General features: G+C 33.2%; 1 protein-coding gene across 1 annotated transcript in view; it reads right to left on the bottom strand.

Annotated features, from left to right (window-relative positions):
• The window catches only part of LOC139483511 (ankyrin repeat domain-containing protein 17-like), an 81,489-nt gene that overhangs the window by 18,745 nt on the left and 45,641 nt on the right, over window positions 1-17,103 (bottom strand). Inside the window, exons 4-8 of the mRNA XM_071267532.1 lie at window positions 14,231-14,418; window positions 12,453-12,764; window positions 11,837-12,142; window positions 7,850-8,067; window positions 5,555-5,657 (exon numbers count right to left, since the gene is read on the bottom strand). Of these exons, the coding sequence (XP_071123633.1) occupies window positions 5,555-5,657; window positions 7,850-8,067; window positions 11,837-12,142; window positions 12,453-12,764; window positions 14,231-14,418 (1,127 nt within the window). The remainder of the gene's footprint in view (window positions 1-5,554; window positions 5,658-7,849; window positions 8,068-11,836; window positions 12,143-12,452; window positions 12,765-14,230; window positions 14,419-17,103) is intronic.

Consider the following 17,103-nt stretch of genomic DNA (forward strand, 5'->3'; position numbering starts at 1 on the left):
ATTGTTAAATTTTACTATTGATTTGTGTCTTTTGTTGGCTACAATTTAAAGGTAATTTCTGGCCGTAACAGAAATTAGGGGCTCGTCCGGGATCTTGAAAATATCTTATTCAAAATTTGTTTAGTAATTTTTATTATAACTAGCTAACAAAATTCTACAAAATGGCATTTGATGCCAGTAAATTTTTGAAAACGCCAGACCTGGAGGGGTTTGATTATCTTAAGAAAGACGAATTAGTGTTGCTTGCTAAACATCTGAAATTAGATTTTAAAGTATCTATGAGAAAACAAATTATAAAAAATTTGGTTATAGACAAATTAGTTGACGCAGAAATTTTAGGTGAAGAGGCTCGTGAACTTAAGGTCGAAAATTAAAACAACTTGAATTAGAACATGAACTTAAATTAAAAGAACTAGAAATGAAGGAAAGATTGGAAATGGATAAAAAAGAAAAAGAAGATGAATTTAAATTGAAACAAGATGAATTTAAATTGAAACAAGATGAACTTAAATTAAAACAAGCAGAACTTGAAATGAGGGAAAGACTAGAGATGGAGAAACTGAAAATTGAAATGGTCAAAGAAGAAAGCAACACTAAAGTCCAGCCGAAATCAGAATATTTTGATGCAGCAAAAAATATACGTTTGGTTCCCAGATTTTGTGAAAAAAACAGTCGATAAATATTTTCCCCAGTTTGAGAAAATTGCTTATAATTTGAATTGGCCAAAGCCATATTGGACTACAATGCTCCAAAGTGTTTTTGAGGGCAAGGCCGCTGAAATATACTCCGCACTTCCATCAGAAAAAAGTTCCGATTATGAAACGGTGAAACAGGAAGTTTTGAAAGCTTATGAGCTAGTACCAGAAGCATATAGAGAGAAATTTAGATCTTATAAAAAGTTTGATTCGCAAACCTATGTGGAATTTGCTCGGGAAAAAGAAGATTTATTTGATAAATGGCTTACTTCAAAGAAAACAGATAACAATTTTGATAACCTAAGACAATTGATGTTATTAGAAGAGTTCAAACAATATGTTCATTTAGACTTAAAAACACATTTAGACGACAAAACTGTTAGGACAATACATGATGCAGCTGTAATTTCAGATAATTATACCCTTTCACATAAAAGAAGTTTCAAGGGTCAAAATGTTTGTACTTCAAGTGTAAATTACAAAAATTAAAGCACTGCGCGTACTGATAGTAAGCCTGTTGCACAGAATAAGAGTCAGTCCAGTTATAATATGTCTAGTCCAAAATTTGATACTTTTGAGAAGAAATCACTGATTTGTGCTTATTGTAAGAAAAGTGGTCACCTGATGGCTGATTGTTTTAGACTCCAGAAGAAGAATGAACGAGATAATAAGCCGAAGTCCAGTGCTTGTACGACACCTTATATTACCAGTACGTTGGAATGTCCTGCGAGTCAGGCTTTTAAGTCCAATTTTTGTGATTACATGGAGGAATATAAACCCTTTATGTCTGATGGGTTTATTTCTATTGTTGATGAAACCACTCTTCAGCCTATCAAGATTTTACGGGACACTGGAGCTTCTCAGTCTTTAATGTTAGAAGGTGTGTTGCCTTTGTCCGAGAAGACTTCTGTTGGTGCCTCCGTTTTGTTACAAGCTGTAGAGTTAGGTTGTATAGATGTTCCTCTCCATCGTATTTATCTGAAGTCAGATTTGATAACTGGACCAGTTATTGTTGGGTGTTCGTCCTAATCTCCCCATTGAGGGTGTTACGTTATTGCTAGGAAATGATCTAGCTAGGAACAAAGTGGTTGCTGAACCAATTGTTACCAGTGAACCGGTGGTGGATGTTAAATTACCTGAAGATGATGCTGAATTGTATCCAGCTTGTGTTGTAACTAGGACGTTGGCTAGAAAACAACAAGATGAGGATTTGCAAGAAAACCAGTTTGGTTACATGGACCTTTCTGACACTTTCCTAGCAAACATTGAAGGTCCTGGTAGCTCAGAAAAGGCCATAATAAGACCAACTTATGTTAACAAGAATGTAATTATGCCATGGCCAGACGTAAACAGCCATTCATTAAACAGAAAGAACTTTTTGGAAGAACAAAATAAAGACCCTGAGGTTCTTCAGCTCTGCAAGAGGGCTCAACCACAGGAGGAAGCAGACAAAATGGCTGAATGCTATTTCCATCAGGACGGCATTTTAATGAGGAAGTGGAGGCCTCCTGATGCTACCCCAGAGGAGGAATGGAGAGTGGTATACCAAGTGGTGGTGCCTAAAGTTTATAGGCAAGAAATTATTGGTCTTGCCCATGACACCCCCTTGGCTGGACACTTAGGTATAAGGAAGACTTGCCTTAAGATCTTGCAGCATTTCTACTGGCCAAGACTTAGAAATGATGTTGCAGAATACTGCAAATCATGTCATATATGCCAGGTTGTTGGTAAGCCTAATCAGAAAATACCACCAGCACCACTTCTGCCTATTCCAGCCTTTGACGAACCTTTCAGCAGAGTTCTAATTGACTGCGTTGGACCTTTACCAAAGACTAAAACTGGAAATGCGTATTTATTGACAATCATGTGTACATCCACTTGCTTTCCTGAGGCTATTCCGCTAAGAAATATCAAGACACTCCTATTGTCAAAGCACTCAAATTTTTCACATTAGTAGGACTTCCTAAGTCTATACAGTCCGACCAGGGATCAAATTTCATGTCAGGTTTATTTCAGCAAGTCGTGTACCAGTTAGGGATTGCTCAGTATAGATCAAGTGCGTACCATCCAGAATCTCAAGGTGCCTTAGAACGTTTTCATCAAACATTGAAGAACATGATTAGAACTTTTTGTCTTCAATTTGACAGAGACTGGGATGATGGAGTTCACTTTCTACTTTTTGCAGTCCGAGAGGCTGTTCAAGAATCCCTTGGAGTTAGTCCCTTTGAGTTGGTATTTGGCCATACTGTAAGGGGACCGTTAAAATTGATTAAGGAAAAGTGGCTCACTGAACATAATGACTTGAATCTTTTAGACTATGTATCTAGATTTAAAGAAAAATTGTACACTGCTTGTCAAATTGCTCAGAAAAACTTAAAAAATGTACAGAACAAGATGAAAATATGGTATGATAAAGATGCCAGGGACAGAGTTTTTGAGCCTGGTGATAGGGTACTTGTATTTTTGCCAGTCCCTGGACATCCTTTACAGGCTAAATATTGTGGTCCTTATACAATAGAGAGTAAAATCAATGATTTGAATTATATTGTAAAAACTCCAGGTCGGCGTAAACAAAACAGAGTGTGTCATATTAATATGTTAAAACCATATTTTGAGCGTACTAGTGAATGTGAGGGTAAACCAGTTGCCACTTTAGGCATGGTTAAATTTGAGAACAATCATGACAAACCAGATGTAATTGAACCACCTTTTAGTTCTAAAACTATGGAAGAGACAGTTAGATTGAAAAATTTAGACTCAAAACTTGCACATCTGTCTTTTGATCGTAGAGGAGAAATAAAAACTTTGGTATTTTCTTTTAAAAATCTTTTTCCAGATGTGCCAAACAAAACCACTGCTGTTTGTCATGATGTTGATATAGGAGATGCTTCTCCAATTAGGCAACATCCTTACCGTCTCAATCCACTCAAACTTGAAGCTATGAGAAAAGAAATTAAATATATGCTTGACAATGATATTATTGAGCCGAGTAACAGTGAATGTAGCTCTCCTTGTCTCCTTGTACCAAAACCAGATAAAACCTTTCGCTTCGTGACTGATTTCAGAAAAGTAAATTCAGTCTCAAAATCTGATTCCTATCCGATTCCAAGGATAGACGATTGTATTGACAACATTGGTCAAGCAAAATTTGTGAGCAAATTTGATTTGTTGAAAGGTTATTGGCAAGTTCCATTGACAAAGAGAGCTCGTGAAATATCAACTTTTGTTACACCAGATGGCTTATTTCAATATACTGTAATGCCATTTGGCATGAAAAGTGCACCAGCTACATTTCAAAGAATGATCAATAATGTTATAAAAGATTTAAACTGTTGTTATGCTTATATTGATGATCTAATTGTATGTAGTGATAGCTGGGAACAGCATTTAACACATTTGTATGATACTTTTGATAGATTGTCACAATCAAATTTGACTGTTAATCTTGGTAAAAGTGAATTTTGTCAGGCCACTGTTGATTATTTAGGGCATACAGTTGGCCAAGGTCAAGTGAAACCTATTATGGCTAAAGTGGAAGTTATTTCCAAATTTCCTCCTCCTACAAATAGAAAACAACTTATGAGATATTTAGGCATGATTGGATTTTTCAGAAATTTTTTTTCAAATTTTGCTACTGTGGTTCAACCATTGACTCATCTTTTACGAAAAGATTCTAAATTTATCTGGAGTGAAAATTGTCAAAACGCTTTTGAAAATAGCAAATCACTTTTAATTAATAGTCCATTTCTGATTACTCCAGACTTTGAAAAACAATTTAAACTTGCCTTTGATGCAAGCGATGTAGGAATTGGAGCTGTTTTATACCAAGAGACAGATGATAATGTTGAGAAACCTATATCATATTTTTCCAAGAAATTAGATAAACATCAGAAAAATTATTCAACTATTGAAAAAGAGTGTTTTGCAATGTTGTCAGCACTTCAACATTTTGAATCCCACTGTATATCCTATTCTTGTTTGTACTGATCATAATCCTCTCACCTTCATTCATAAAATGAGAAACAAGAATCAGAGGTTGACTAGGTGGAGTTTATTGTTACAGGAATATGATGTAATTGTAAAACATATTAAGGGTAAAGATAATGTAATAGCAGATGCTTTATCTAGAGCTTATTAAAACACTTTGTATATACTATGTATTTTTGTTCATTTTATTCATGATAAGTTTTTGTTAAACTAAAACTTCTTTTAAGGGGGGAGGTGTTATAATATTGTAATTATTGTATTTATTTATGTTGGCCTGATTTGTATTGTGTGGCCTGATAGTTGTTTACAGAATACTTTTAGAATTGTGCAGTTTAGAAATCTCTGGAACAATTACAGAATGATTGGAACTTTCCAGAATGATCCTAATAAAGATGCATTATATAAACTTCTACATTTTACTAGAAACTTCTGTTGTAACTTTCTATGATGTTTCATTATAGACTGTTCTAGAATCTTACATGACAAATATATATATATACAGACACTAAAGTTAAACTCACTCTAGGACTTACTCTTGGACTTAGACATCGACAGACATTAGTATTCACTGCATTTGGATTGAAACTTTCTTCTAAAAACAACATCATACTGGATTGTGACCGTAGTAGTGAACGTAATATTCAGATTGGATTCCGAAAGATATCCGGATACAGATAAAGATAAAGATTGGACTCATATTTTGACAGTTAAGTTGACAGTAATATTTGTGTAATACTTCTTGTAAACTTTTGTATAATAAATATTGTTAAATTTTACTATTGATTTGTGTCTTTTGTTGGCTACAATTTAAAGGTAATTTCTGGCCGTAAGACATAATTATAACAGTCATAGTTGATTTATTACTAGATTACCTTTTAAATGGTCAAGAATCGTTTTAACTTGTTTACACAGGACTGAACTCAATCTTATTTCTATATTAACAGGATTCTCTTGTCCACCAATTCTCATCACAATCTGTTCACAAATAAAAAAAAACAACATAGAACTGATTTTAGAAATCTAATTCTGCTTCGGACAATAAACCCTGGTCTGAAACCTTGCATAAAAGCACATCAAACACATTACATTTATAAACTGTTGTTAGTTTTATTTCCTCATGTCTTAAAAGATGTCTGTGTCATAACAAAAGGTCAACTGCTGCTCTTCGCCTAAATAATTGATAATGAACTTAATATAACAATATAGAATTGAATCAAACCGTAATTAATAAAGGCAACAGTAGTATACCGCTGTTCAAAACTCATAAGTCCATGGACAAAAAACAAAATCGGGGTAACAAACCAAAACCGAGCGAAACGCATTAAATATAAGAGGAGAACAACGACACAACATCGAAACGCAACACACACAGAAACAGACCAATCATCAGACAAAACACCACGAGAATAACAAATGTAACATGAAAACCAAATACATGAATTTGGGATAGACAAGTACCGTGCCACGTCTTATCTCAATATCTCAAAAATAAGAGAAAACACAAACGACTCAACGTTAAAATGCAACACAAAGAGAAACGAACAATATATAACAATGACCATCTTCCTGACTTGGTACAGGACACTTTTAAAGGGGAATAAAAGTGGTGGGTTGAACCTGGTTTTAAGGCATGCCAAACCTCGCACTTTAATGGCAAAGTTAAATATAACATTGAAATGACAACATAATATTACAGGACTACAATACAAATAAATAGGAGAACATATTAGACACAGAAAAACATGATTAATAGATAACAAAAAGCATCAGGTTTAAAATTAATAATTCAATCTAAATTTCAAAATGATTCATGAGTATATAGCTTTATGCTATACATTTGATACTGTAGATTCATCATTATTCGTTGGATGCCAATTTTCGTGGTTTTCGTGTGTAAAATGGAACTACAAATTCAAAAGTCCAAGGGATAACAAATTTTACATCAAGTTGTATCGAGACTTTGCCAAATCCACGAAATCACATATTCGTAAAAATGTCAGCAATCCACAAAAAAATTGATACCCACGAAAATACATAAATCCACAGCTGTATACATTAAAATAATGGAGAATGAGTCTATAGGGACACAGATGATGACCCCCATATAACGTTATAAAGGGACATGACTCAAGAAATGGGAAAATGACGCTTCCAAAAACTGCTTCAATTTATCAGAAGGAAGTAAAATTGAATATTACATTGTACAAAGCATTGGTTGTATTTGATTCAAGTACCATTCTGAAAAAAGAAAGATAACTTCATTTTTCATAGACGATTTTAAAATATTTTTAGAAATGAAGGGAAAAAATTGCTTTGATTTATTTGTGGAAGGCAAAATTAAACATTGTATAGTATTGATTGTAGTTGATTCAACCATAATCATAGACAAAGGAAGATAACTCAAATTTTATATAAAAATTCCTTGATTGATATTTTTAGAAAAAAGTAAAGTAACTTTTTTCATACACAAAGGGCATAACTCTAGAACAGTAAAAGCGATATCACTAAAATTCAAACTTGAACGGTTTATTGTGATAATAAACATTTGGTTGACACAAAACGTAATGCCCGTTTCGGCTATGGCGGGGGCATACCAAAAGAAACCTGCAAAAGTTTTGTTAAAATAGTAGTTACATTGTCTAACCAACAAGATGAAGGAAGGAATACAGTGTGAAAGGGTCTCTGCAGGTATCGTAACTATCATTCAAATAACGTTTTAAATTATTAGGTAGCAAAGTAAAATGAAACTAGAATTTTCAGTCAATCAAAATTGTTAAAAGGTCGAGGACACTTGAAAAAAAATGATAGCAAAACCTCACAACTACCCTTTGGTTGATTAACTGTTGGATTTTTAAAGCCACTGTAAAGCACTTCATTTTTGCTATTTGGTGGCGACCAGTTTTTTTTGGTGGAGGAAGCTGGAGTGCCCAGAGAAAACCATCGAACCTCGATAGGGAAACTAACAATCCTAGTCAATTAAGATTGGAGTCAAGTGCATCCATACATGTGGGGTTCAAACTCACAACCTCAGTTTTGAATGGCTATTGTGATCACAGTAGTAACTAGAAGAATAATATAATTACCTTAAATTGATTGACAAGGTTGTGTAACTTGTGTTACAAATGAGCACATCCAAACAAACACTTATACATAGAATAATAACTTACTGCTTGTATTGTTTCAATAAATTGTTGATGTTGATGTGAAGCCATTGCTATCATTTTGATTATCTTTTTATACCAAAACTGTAGTCTATATAAGTCTGCTGATAAACTGGTATCATTGCTCTTTGGCTTTGTACTTGTTATTTGTACATCTTTAACCATAGATAATAATGTCACCAGTGTCTGGAATCCTGGTCTGTTTGCAAGTGATTGTACTGTAGCTGTTGTAAAAAATAAATATATAAAAATACAGAGTTCAAATGTCAACTTTTAATCGGTCCAAGGTCAATAACTATAAATAACTTTTTTTTTGTTCTTTCAAATTTTTATAAATATTTAAGAGAATATATATATGAAAGCTTGCTACCAAAGAAATGCCATTTCATTACCATTAATATTTGTTACAAAAGTGCACACCCTGAAATTCTTGTCTTTTTAACTAACCATTGATAATATGTTGATAGCCCTAAACATGCTAAATATAAAGCTTTACTACAACTGTCACATAAACTTAACATGATTCAAGAAAATGAGGTCAAGGTCAGATAAACCAAATGAGAAATTAATACATGTACACCTTACAATCATTCAATATACTAACTATAGTAGTTGAACTATTGCTGATAGTTTCTAAGAAACAGACTTAACCAAACAACTAAACATTGGCCAATGAACCACCAAAATGAGGTCAAGGCCAGGTGATACCTGCCAGAAAGACATAGACAACTTACAAATTCCTTTTACATGTTTTATAAAACAAATATAATTGACCTATTGCTTATAGTTTAAGAAAAACACACCAAAACATAAAAAAATTAACACTGAGCAATGAACCCTGAAAATGAGGTCAAGTTCAAATAAAACCTGCAAAACTGACATGTACATCATAAAAAAATTCCATACACCAATGCAAATATAATATTAGAAAAAAGATAAAAACTAAAAAACTTAACTTTGACCACTAAACCATGAAAATGAGGTAAAGTAAGATGAGATCTGCTAGGTGGACATGCACACCTAACAATTCTTCCATACATCAAATATACTAGACCTATTGGTCATTGTATCTGAGATATGGACTTGCCCACCAAAACTTAACCTTTTTCACTGATCTATTAAATGAGTTCGAGGTCAATTAAAAACTGTCAGACGGGCATGAGGACCTTGCAAGATATGCACATACCAAATAAAGTTATCAGATTACTCATAATAAGAGAGAAATTAACATTACAAAAAATCTTTGTTACAGACTGAAACTTTATAAATTAAGCCGTAAGGCATCTTTATACAAAGTATGAAGCATCCAGGTCTTCCACCTTCTAAAATATAAATTACGTTTATGAAGCAAGGTAACGCTGTCGACACCTACACCGCTGGATCAATATCCCTATGTTGAGTTTTCTAGGCTCAACAAAAATCAGCATTGAATTCTAAATTTATTTTAGACCATTCCTAAAATATACCAACGATATAAATTTTATAAAATGTGGCAAAAATTGTACCCATGAGGGGACTTGCAATGCTTTTTTCATATAATAAATATTTCCAAGTGACATAACTCTTTTAAAATTATTGAGATTTCAAGGAACTTCAAATTGGTTATATGATTTGAATTTATATCATTTTTTTTGCTTTTTTGCAATACACTATGCTGTTCCGAATTGAGCCCCCCTCTCCCTTCCCCCCCCCAAAAAAAAAAGAAAATTTACCCTGGTTTTTTACTTTTGTGCAATACACTATGCTGTTGAATGTTAACCCCAAAAAATATATTTGAAGAAATTTTGTTTTAATTTCTGAAATCTGAAATGAGAAAAATTGTACTCCCTCCAATTTTGTTCACCTTCCCCTTTCCTTTATTCCCCAAAACAAATCTTTCCCTCAAGATATGGTCAGAATCTCAATTCAAATTTCTAATGGAGTTTGCAACCATAATTACCTATTTGAATTTATACATACTAGTAGTGATGGTAAAATTAATATTCTAACATGAAGTCCTTCAAACGCTTTGAGTACACACCCTTGGTAAAATATGAATATATTGTTTGGGCTGTTACGATCGTACTCCCACGTAATCTGCTTTTTTATGAATAAGCTACCCGACGTCATAGAACTATGACGTCAGAATATAGGCATTTTACGGAGAAATACACGCTTGTGAAACCATAAATCATCACAAACAAGGGAGCGTAAACAAACGATGCTATCATGTGTTATTTAAGCTCTTTTTTGTATACTTTTAAGACACGTAAGAATCATCCAAAACTATCTAAATATTGTATATTAAATAGTTTCAGCATGTCACTTATTCACTTTTCTCCGTTCTTTTATGTCAATTTAATAATGCGTTTATTTATGGGAACGGCAATTAATGCCTTCACCTAGAGCGCTTCGATCCGAATCCATTGCCGTATTTGTCCTATTAGAATCGAAATAATCCATGGGGGCTTAAATATATCGTGATTTTACCACGGGTTGTACCTTTATGCCGATATTTTACCCCTCGCTATCGCTCAGGGTAAAATATTTGTCATATAGGGCCAACATGCGGTAAAATCACTATATATTGAAGCCCCCATGAATTATTTCTTAATTTATTAATAGTAAATGCTTAAAATAAATTGACAGCTAATCAACTCAAGACCATCATCATTTCGTAATACATAATTTACAAGCAGTGTAAGGGAGGTAATCAAACAGTGTTCTTTAAATTGATTTGGATTACCTCCCTTACATTGCTTTTAAATTTTCTCAATTGTCCTTTATGCAGAAAACCCTTGTTTTTCCCTATTTTTGTCCCTTTTTAGTACTAAATGGTTTAAGCCATAACACCCCCCCCCCCCCCCCCCCAAGTCCAACCTTACCATCCCTTTGTAGTATGGAAACTTGTGGTATAATTTCAAAGAGATTCATACACTTTAACACCAGTTTTTAATGTTGTATAATGCATATTTTTTATACCAGTTAATAATGTTGGGAAAAGCATAGAGCGGTAAATGTCACAATTTAACAAACATCGTAAAAGATTATGAACTAACAGAAGCTATTTTTCTGAATCTCACAATGATATGTTATTTTAATTTTAGTTTCTTGTGTACAATTTGGAAATTAGTATGGCGTTCATTATCACTGGACTAGTATATATTTGTTTAGGGGCCAGCTGAAGGACGCCTCCGGGTGCGGGAATTTCTCGCTACATTGAAGACCTGTTGCTGACCCTCTGTTGTTGTTTTTTTATTTGGGCGGGTTGTTGTCTCTTTGACACATTCCCAATTTCCATTCTCAATTTTAGCAGTGCAGTAAATATCTATATTTAAGTATTGACTGCATGCATATGGAGTTTCATTTTGTATATGTCATTTACTTTTCCATTTCGAATAAATGCTAATCGTGCTAAATATGAGACAGCAACGGGAGATAAATTTGGTGCAAAGTTTAGTTTTCTTTAAAACAAGCATGCATCTGCTCTATGGTCGGGTTGTTGTCTCTTTGGCACATTCCCCATTTCCATTCTCAATTTTATACATGTGATACATTGTCAGAGATTGTTATAGTCCAACTTTGTTGTAGGCTTTTATAAGTTATACTACAGTAAAGGTGAAGCCATGTAATATAAAGATCAATATACCGATCCTGACATTTATTTAAGAATACACTTTTAAAATACCTCAAATGAAAGATGAAATCAAAGTACTACTAATTTCAAATAACGAATAAACATATCACAAATTGACAAAATCATAAATGCAAATTTACACTTTTGAGCTGAACCCATCTTGACATGAATATACACCAGTAATATATTTTACACTTCTGGTAAAAGTTCAACTTTACCTTCTTGTTCCTCTGACTATTATAAACCTGATCTATGCTATATAAGAATTACTCCCTATTCTCTTGGAAGTTTTAGATGATTTTATGTTTATTATGTTTGCAGTTGTGCATTCTATGTAAACATGGTAAATTAATAAATAGGCGATAAAATAACCGAACCTGTCTGAACAAGGTTTAATTCCTCTTTGCTAACATCAGTTGATTCTAAGTCAGATGTCAATTCTTCATTGCCAGGGTCCTCCTTGAGAGCCTCCAGAAAGGACAGATAATCTTGTTCACTTCTGATCTTAGCTATTAGCTTTCTATTCATTTCAGCTGGCATTCCACTGGAAGCTATATCTGCATGGTCGTCGGGTTCTAAAACTCCCTTTGATATTAATGAATCAATGACATTTCTTACATCAGATAAATTCTGAGTCAGATGGTGGTAGTTCTTTTGTAACCTGACTGAATGGTTCCCTGTAACTATATATACATTTGCTTTCAGTAACTGTAAGCATTCTGTAAATATAATATTATATATGGTATATAAAATCATTAAAGATTTCTTACTAAGAACTGGTGTTTTTATTATTTTTATACTGTATACATTTAACAGTAAAAGTGTTTTCACTATATATACCAACCTTCTTTCAGTGTTTCTTCAATGTTAATCCAATATACTGAATAAAAAATAGAGGTTGATTTATTTTTTTATAGTTTTGTCTCATTTAAGTTTTAATAAAACACTGCGTTTAATTCCTACAAATAATCAAAATGTATAGTAAGTACTCACTACTTGACTTGACCATGGAATGTGAATCAACTTCTTGATGGGTAGTTTTAGATTCCATACATTCTATGAGGTCTCTAGGACAAGTAGGAGACTCTTTAAGAACTTCTAATAATACACTGTAGGAATCTTGTGGTCTTTGAATTAGAAGATCTAAGATACATTTGTTGCGATCAGATTGTCTGTGGTAGTGTTCTATCTCTGCTCTATCATCTATCCCAAGGATACATCTGGATATCAGTTTATCAAGGACGTCTTTATCTAGAATGGCGTCTTCTTTTATCTTATCATAGAAATGGTACAATCTGTGGTGAACTGGAAAAGAAACAGAACATGTGGTTACCATGGTAATTTAGATAGTTATGTATGATTTAGTATGTATATCATCACAGAACTGAATCATTGGCAGAGTGGAGATAGATATAGAGGCTCTAAAGAGTATGTGTCTCTCACCTTGGTATATCTGCATATTAAACAAAGGACACTGTGAGTGAGATCGATTCATGATAAATTGTGTTTTGGTGATGGTGATGTGTTAGAAGAGCTAACTTTACTGAAAATTATTGCTGCTTAGAATTGTCTCTCATCTATAATGAACCAAGTAATTACGGTGGAAAATATTTTGTAAAAATTTACAAATATTTTACACAATTTATGCATTTTATCCTATGTACTATTTTTAGCCATGTTGACCATTTTGGTTTGCAGGCAGGGTCACATCTTTTTCACTCGATACCCTTATAATGATTGTGGCCAAATTTTATTAGTTTCAGACGAGAAAATTTTGTAAGAGATTACAAAAATTTACGAATAATTGTTAAAAATTGACTATAAAGGGCAATAAATAACTCCTTTTAAAAGGTGTCAACTGACCATTTTGGTCATGTTGACTTATTTGTAGATCTTACTTTGCTGAACATTATTGCTGTTTACAGTTTATCTCTATCTACAATAATATTCAAGATAATATTTAAAAAACTGCAAAAATTCCTAAAAATTCCCTATTGAGGGGCAGCAACCCAACAACGGGTAGTCCGATTCATCTCAAAGTTTCAGGGGAGGATCTTGACCTGATATAAAGTTTAACCACCCACATCAGATTTGCTCTGAATGCTTTGGTTTCAAAGTTATAAGCCAAAATCTACATATGGTTGGTTGGCCGGGTCATCAGACACATCTTTTAAACTATATATATATCCAAATGATTAGTGTGGCCAGTATGGTTAAATTTGGCCCAGTAGTTTCAGAGGAGAAGATTTTTGTAAAAGTTTTCAGACGATGGACGACAGGCGCCAAGTGATGAGAAAAACTCACTTTGCCCTTCGAGCCAAGTGAGCTAAAAAAAAGCATTTTTCTATTTTGAAGGGGCATAACTCTAGAATGGTTAAATGACGCCACCAAAATTCAAATTTGATCTGTGTAATTGTGTGGTAATACGCACTTTTGTATGAGTTTCATAATATTTGGTTGAAGCAAAGTTAGAGATTGGAAACCAATTGCATCTTTGGGACAGACGTACCTTCAGACGAACACTTGTAAAACTGAATGCCTGATGCATAAAATTAGTTGCATTTAAAAAAAACTCAATATAATAAATGATATGCAAATACCATTCATTTTCTTAATGATGTGCACATTATTATTAAGTATAACAATTTTGGAAGCATATCTTTTTTACTGTCATCTTACTTAAAAGTTTTCTCATATTTTGTCACTTTTTTATCTGTTCTTTATTTGTTATAGATCTTATGAATGAGTCTCATGCTAGATTAGTAATGTACCTATTAATTGGCTAAGTAAATCCCATTCATCTGATCTAAGTTTGGTCTTTAGTTGATCTTTATGATCACGGATAGCTTGGAGAAAACCACCTTTGTACTCTTTGTCGATGTAGTGTTCAATAGCCCTAGGTACTGTATAAAGGACAGTATAGGCTGCCTGTAATCGGTTGTCTTCTTCTGTTGGTATTCTATAAATACAGAGTAACTTTTTGTATCTTACCTCTTATAGATTTATTGGGATATGATTGGTTAATGGGCTAAACGTGGTGACTATGTATACTTAATATAGGGTATCCTAAAAAATACTTGGTTAGTTACCATATAGAGTTAGCAACCATATGGGGTTAGTAGGGAGAGTAACTTCCCTTTCAAAACAAAAAAGATGCCACAACCCTTTATAAAAACAACACTGTGTTGAGGAAAAATCTGAACGGATTCAACAGACAAACAAATTGATGATGAAAGGTTGAAATAAGTTCATAAAACATAATCAATGATAATTAAAGTTCAAGTTTTTATTTTTGGCATACCGGAGTTACTTCCCTTTCAAAACATAAAAAGAAATATGAAAGGATTCAACAGACGAAGCAATTGATACATGTAATGAACGATTGAAATAAATTCATAACACAAATTTAAAGCTATAAAGTCGTAACTAATTATATAAAGAAGGAGTGGTGCTACAGGCCGTTTTGAATTGTAATAAAAAAAAAGTCTGAGAAATTTAGAATATATAGTACAAACTGATAATCATATTTATAATTTGTTCATCTGAATGATGTACTGTTACACCACTTCCCCATGTTAGGGGAGGGTTTGGCACCCGCTAACATGTTTATTGTCCATGCCACATTATGTATGTGCATTAAGAGCCTGTTAGTGAAAGGTTGTTGTTTGTTGCTGTATACCATATTTGTATTTTGTTCATTGTTTTCTACATAAATCAGGCTGTTAGTTTTCTTGATTGAAATGTTTTACATTTGTTTTAGTCATTACAGTACTTTTCATAGCTGAAAATGTGATATGGGTTCTGTTCATTGCTGAAAGCTGTACAGAGACCTATAATTGTTAACTCCTATGTCATTTCAGGTCTACGGAGATCAAGTTGTATCATTGACAATTATACCACATCTTCTGTCTTTTATTTTTCACTGAACTAGTATAATGCATTGGAGTTTAGTGTGACGTCTATTATCACTTATCTAGAATGCATTGGAATTGAGTGTAATGTCTATAATCACTGGACTAGTATGTATTGGAATTTAGTGTGACATCTATAATCACTTATCTGGAATGCATTGGAGTTTAGTATGACGTCTATAATCTCTTAACTAGTATGCATTGGAGTTAAGTGTGATGTCTATAATCCCTTAACTACAAAATGTAGAATGTATTGGAGTTTAGTGTGACGTCTTTAATCCCTTAACTAGTATGCATTGGAGTTTAGTGTGACGTCTATAATCACTTAACTAGTATGCATTGGAGTTTAGTGTGATGTCTTTAATCACTTTACTAGTATGCATTGGAGTTTAGTGTGACGTCTATAATCACATAACTAGTATGCATTGAAGTTTAGTGTGATGTCTATAATCACTTAACTAGTATGCATTGGAGTTTAGTGTGATGTCTATAATCACTTAACTAGTATGCATTGGAGTTTAGTTTGACGTCTATAATCACTTAACTAGTATGCATTGGAGTTTAGTGTGATGTCTATAATCACTTAACTAGTATGCATTGGAGTTTAGTGTGATGTCTATAATCACTTAACTAGAATGCATTGGAGTTTAGTGTGACGTCTATAATCACATAACTAGTATGCATTGAAGTTTAGTGTGACGTCTATAATCACTTAACTAGTATGCATTGGAGTTTAGTGTGATGTCTATAATCACTTAACTATAGTATGCATTGGAGTTTAGTGTGACGTCTATAATCACTTAACTAGTATGCATTGGAGTTAAGTGTGATGTCTATAATCACTTAACTAGAATGCATTGGAGTTTAGTGTGACGTCTATAATCACATAACTAGTATGCATTGGAGTTTAGTGTGATGTCTATAATCACATAACTAGTATGCATTGGAGTTTAGTGTGACGTCTATAATCACTTAACTAATATGCATTGGAGTTTAGTGTGATGTCTATAATCACTTAACTAGTATGCATTGAAGTTTAGTGTGACGTCTATAATCACTTAACTAGTATGCATTGGAGTTTAGTGTGATGTCTATAATCCCTTAACTACAAAATGTAGAATAAATTGGAGTTTAGTGTGACGTCTTTAATCACTTAACTAGTATGCATTGGAGTTTAGTGTGATGTCTATAATCCCTTAACTAGAATGCATTGGAGTTTAGTGTGATGTCTATAATCACTTAACTAGTATGCATTGAAGTTTAGTGTGACGTCTATAATCACTTAACTAGTATGCATTGGAGTTTAGTGTGATGTCTATAATCACATAACTAGAATGCATTGAAGTTTAGTGTGATGTCTTTAATCACTTAACTAGAATGCATTGGAGTTTAGTGTGATGTCTATAATCACATAACTAGTATGCATTGAAGTTTAGTGTGACGTCTATAATCACTTAACTAGTATGCATTGGAGTTTAGTGTGATGTCTATAATCACTTAACTAGTATGCATTGGAGTTTAGTGTGATGTCTATAATCACTTAACTAGTATGCATTGGAGTTTAGTGTGACGTCTATAATCACATAACTAGTATGCATTGGAGTTTAGTGTGATGTCTATAATCACTTAACTAGTATGCATTGGAGTTTAGTGTGATGTCTATAATCACTTAACTAGTATGCATTGGAGTTTAGTGTGATGTCTATAATCACTTAACTAGTATGAATTGGAGT

The sequence above is a fragment of the Mytilus edulis genome, chromosome 7, assembly GCF_963676685.1.
Source record: "Mytilus edulis chromosome 7, xbMytEdul2.2, whole genome shotgun sequence".
Classification (NCBI taxonomy): domain Eukaryota; kingdom Metazoa; phylum Mollusca; class Bivalvia; order Mytilida; family Mytilidae; genus Mytilus; species Mytilus edulis.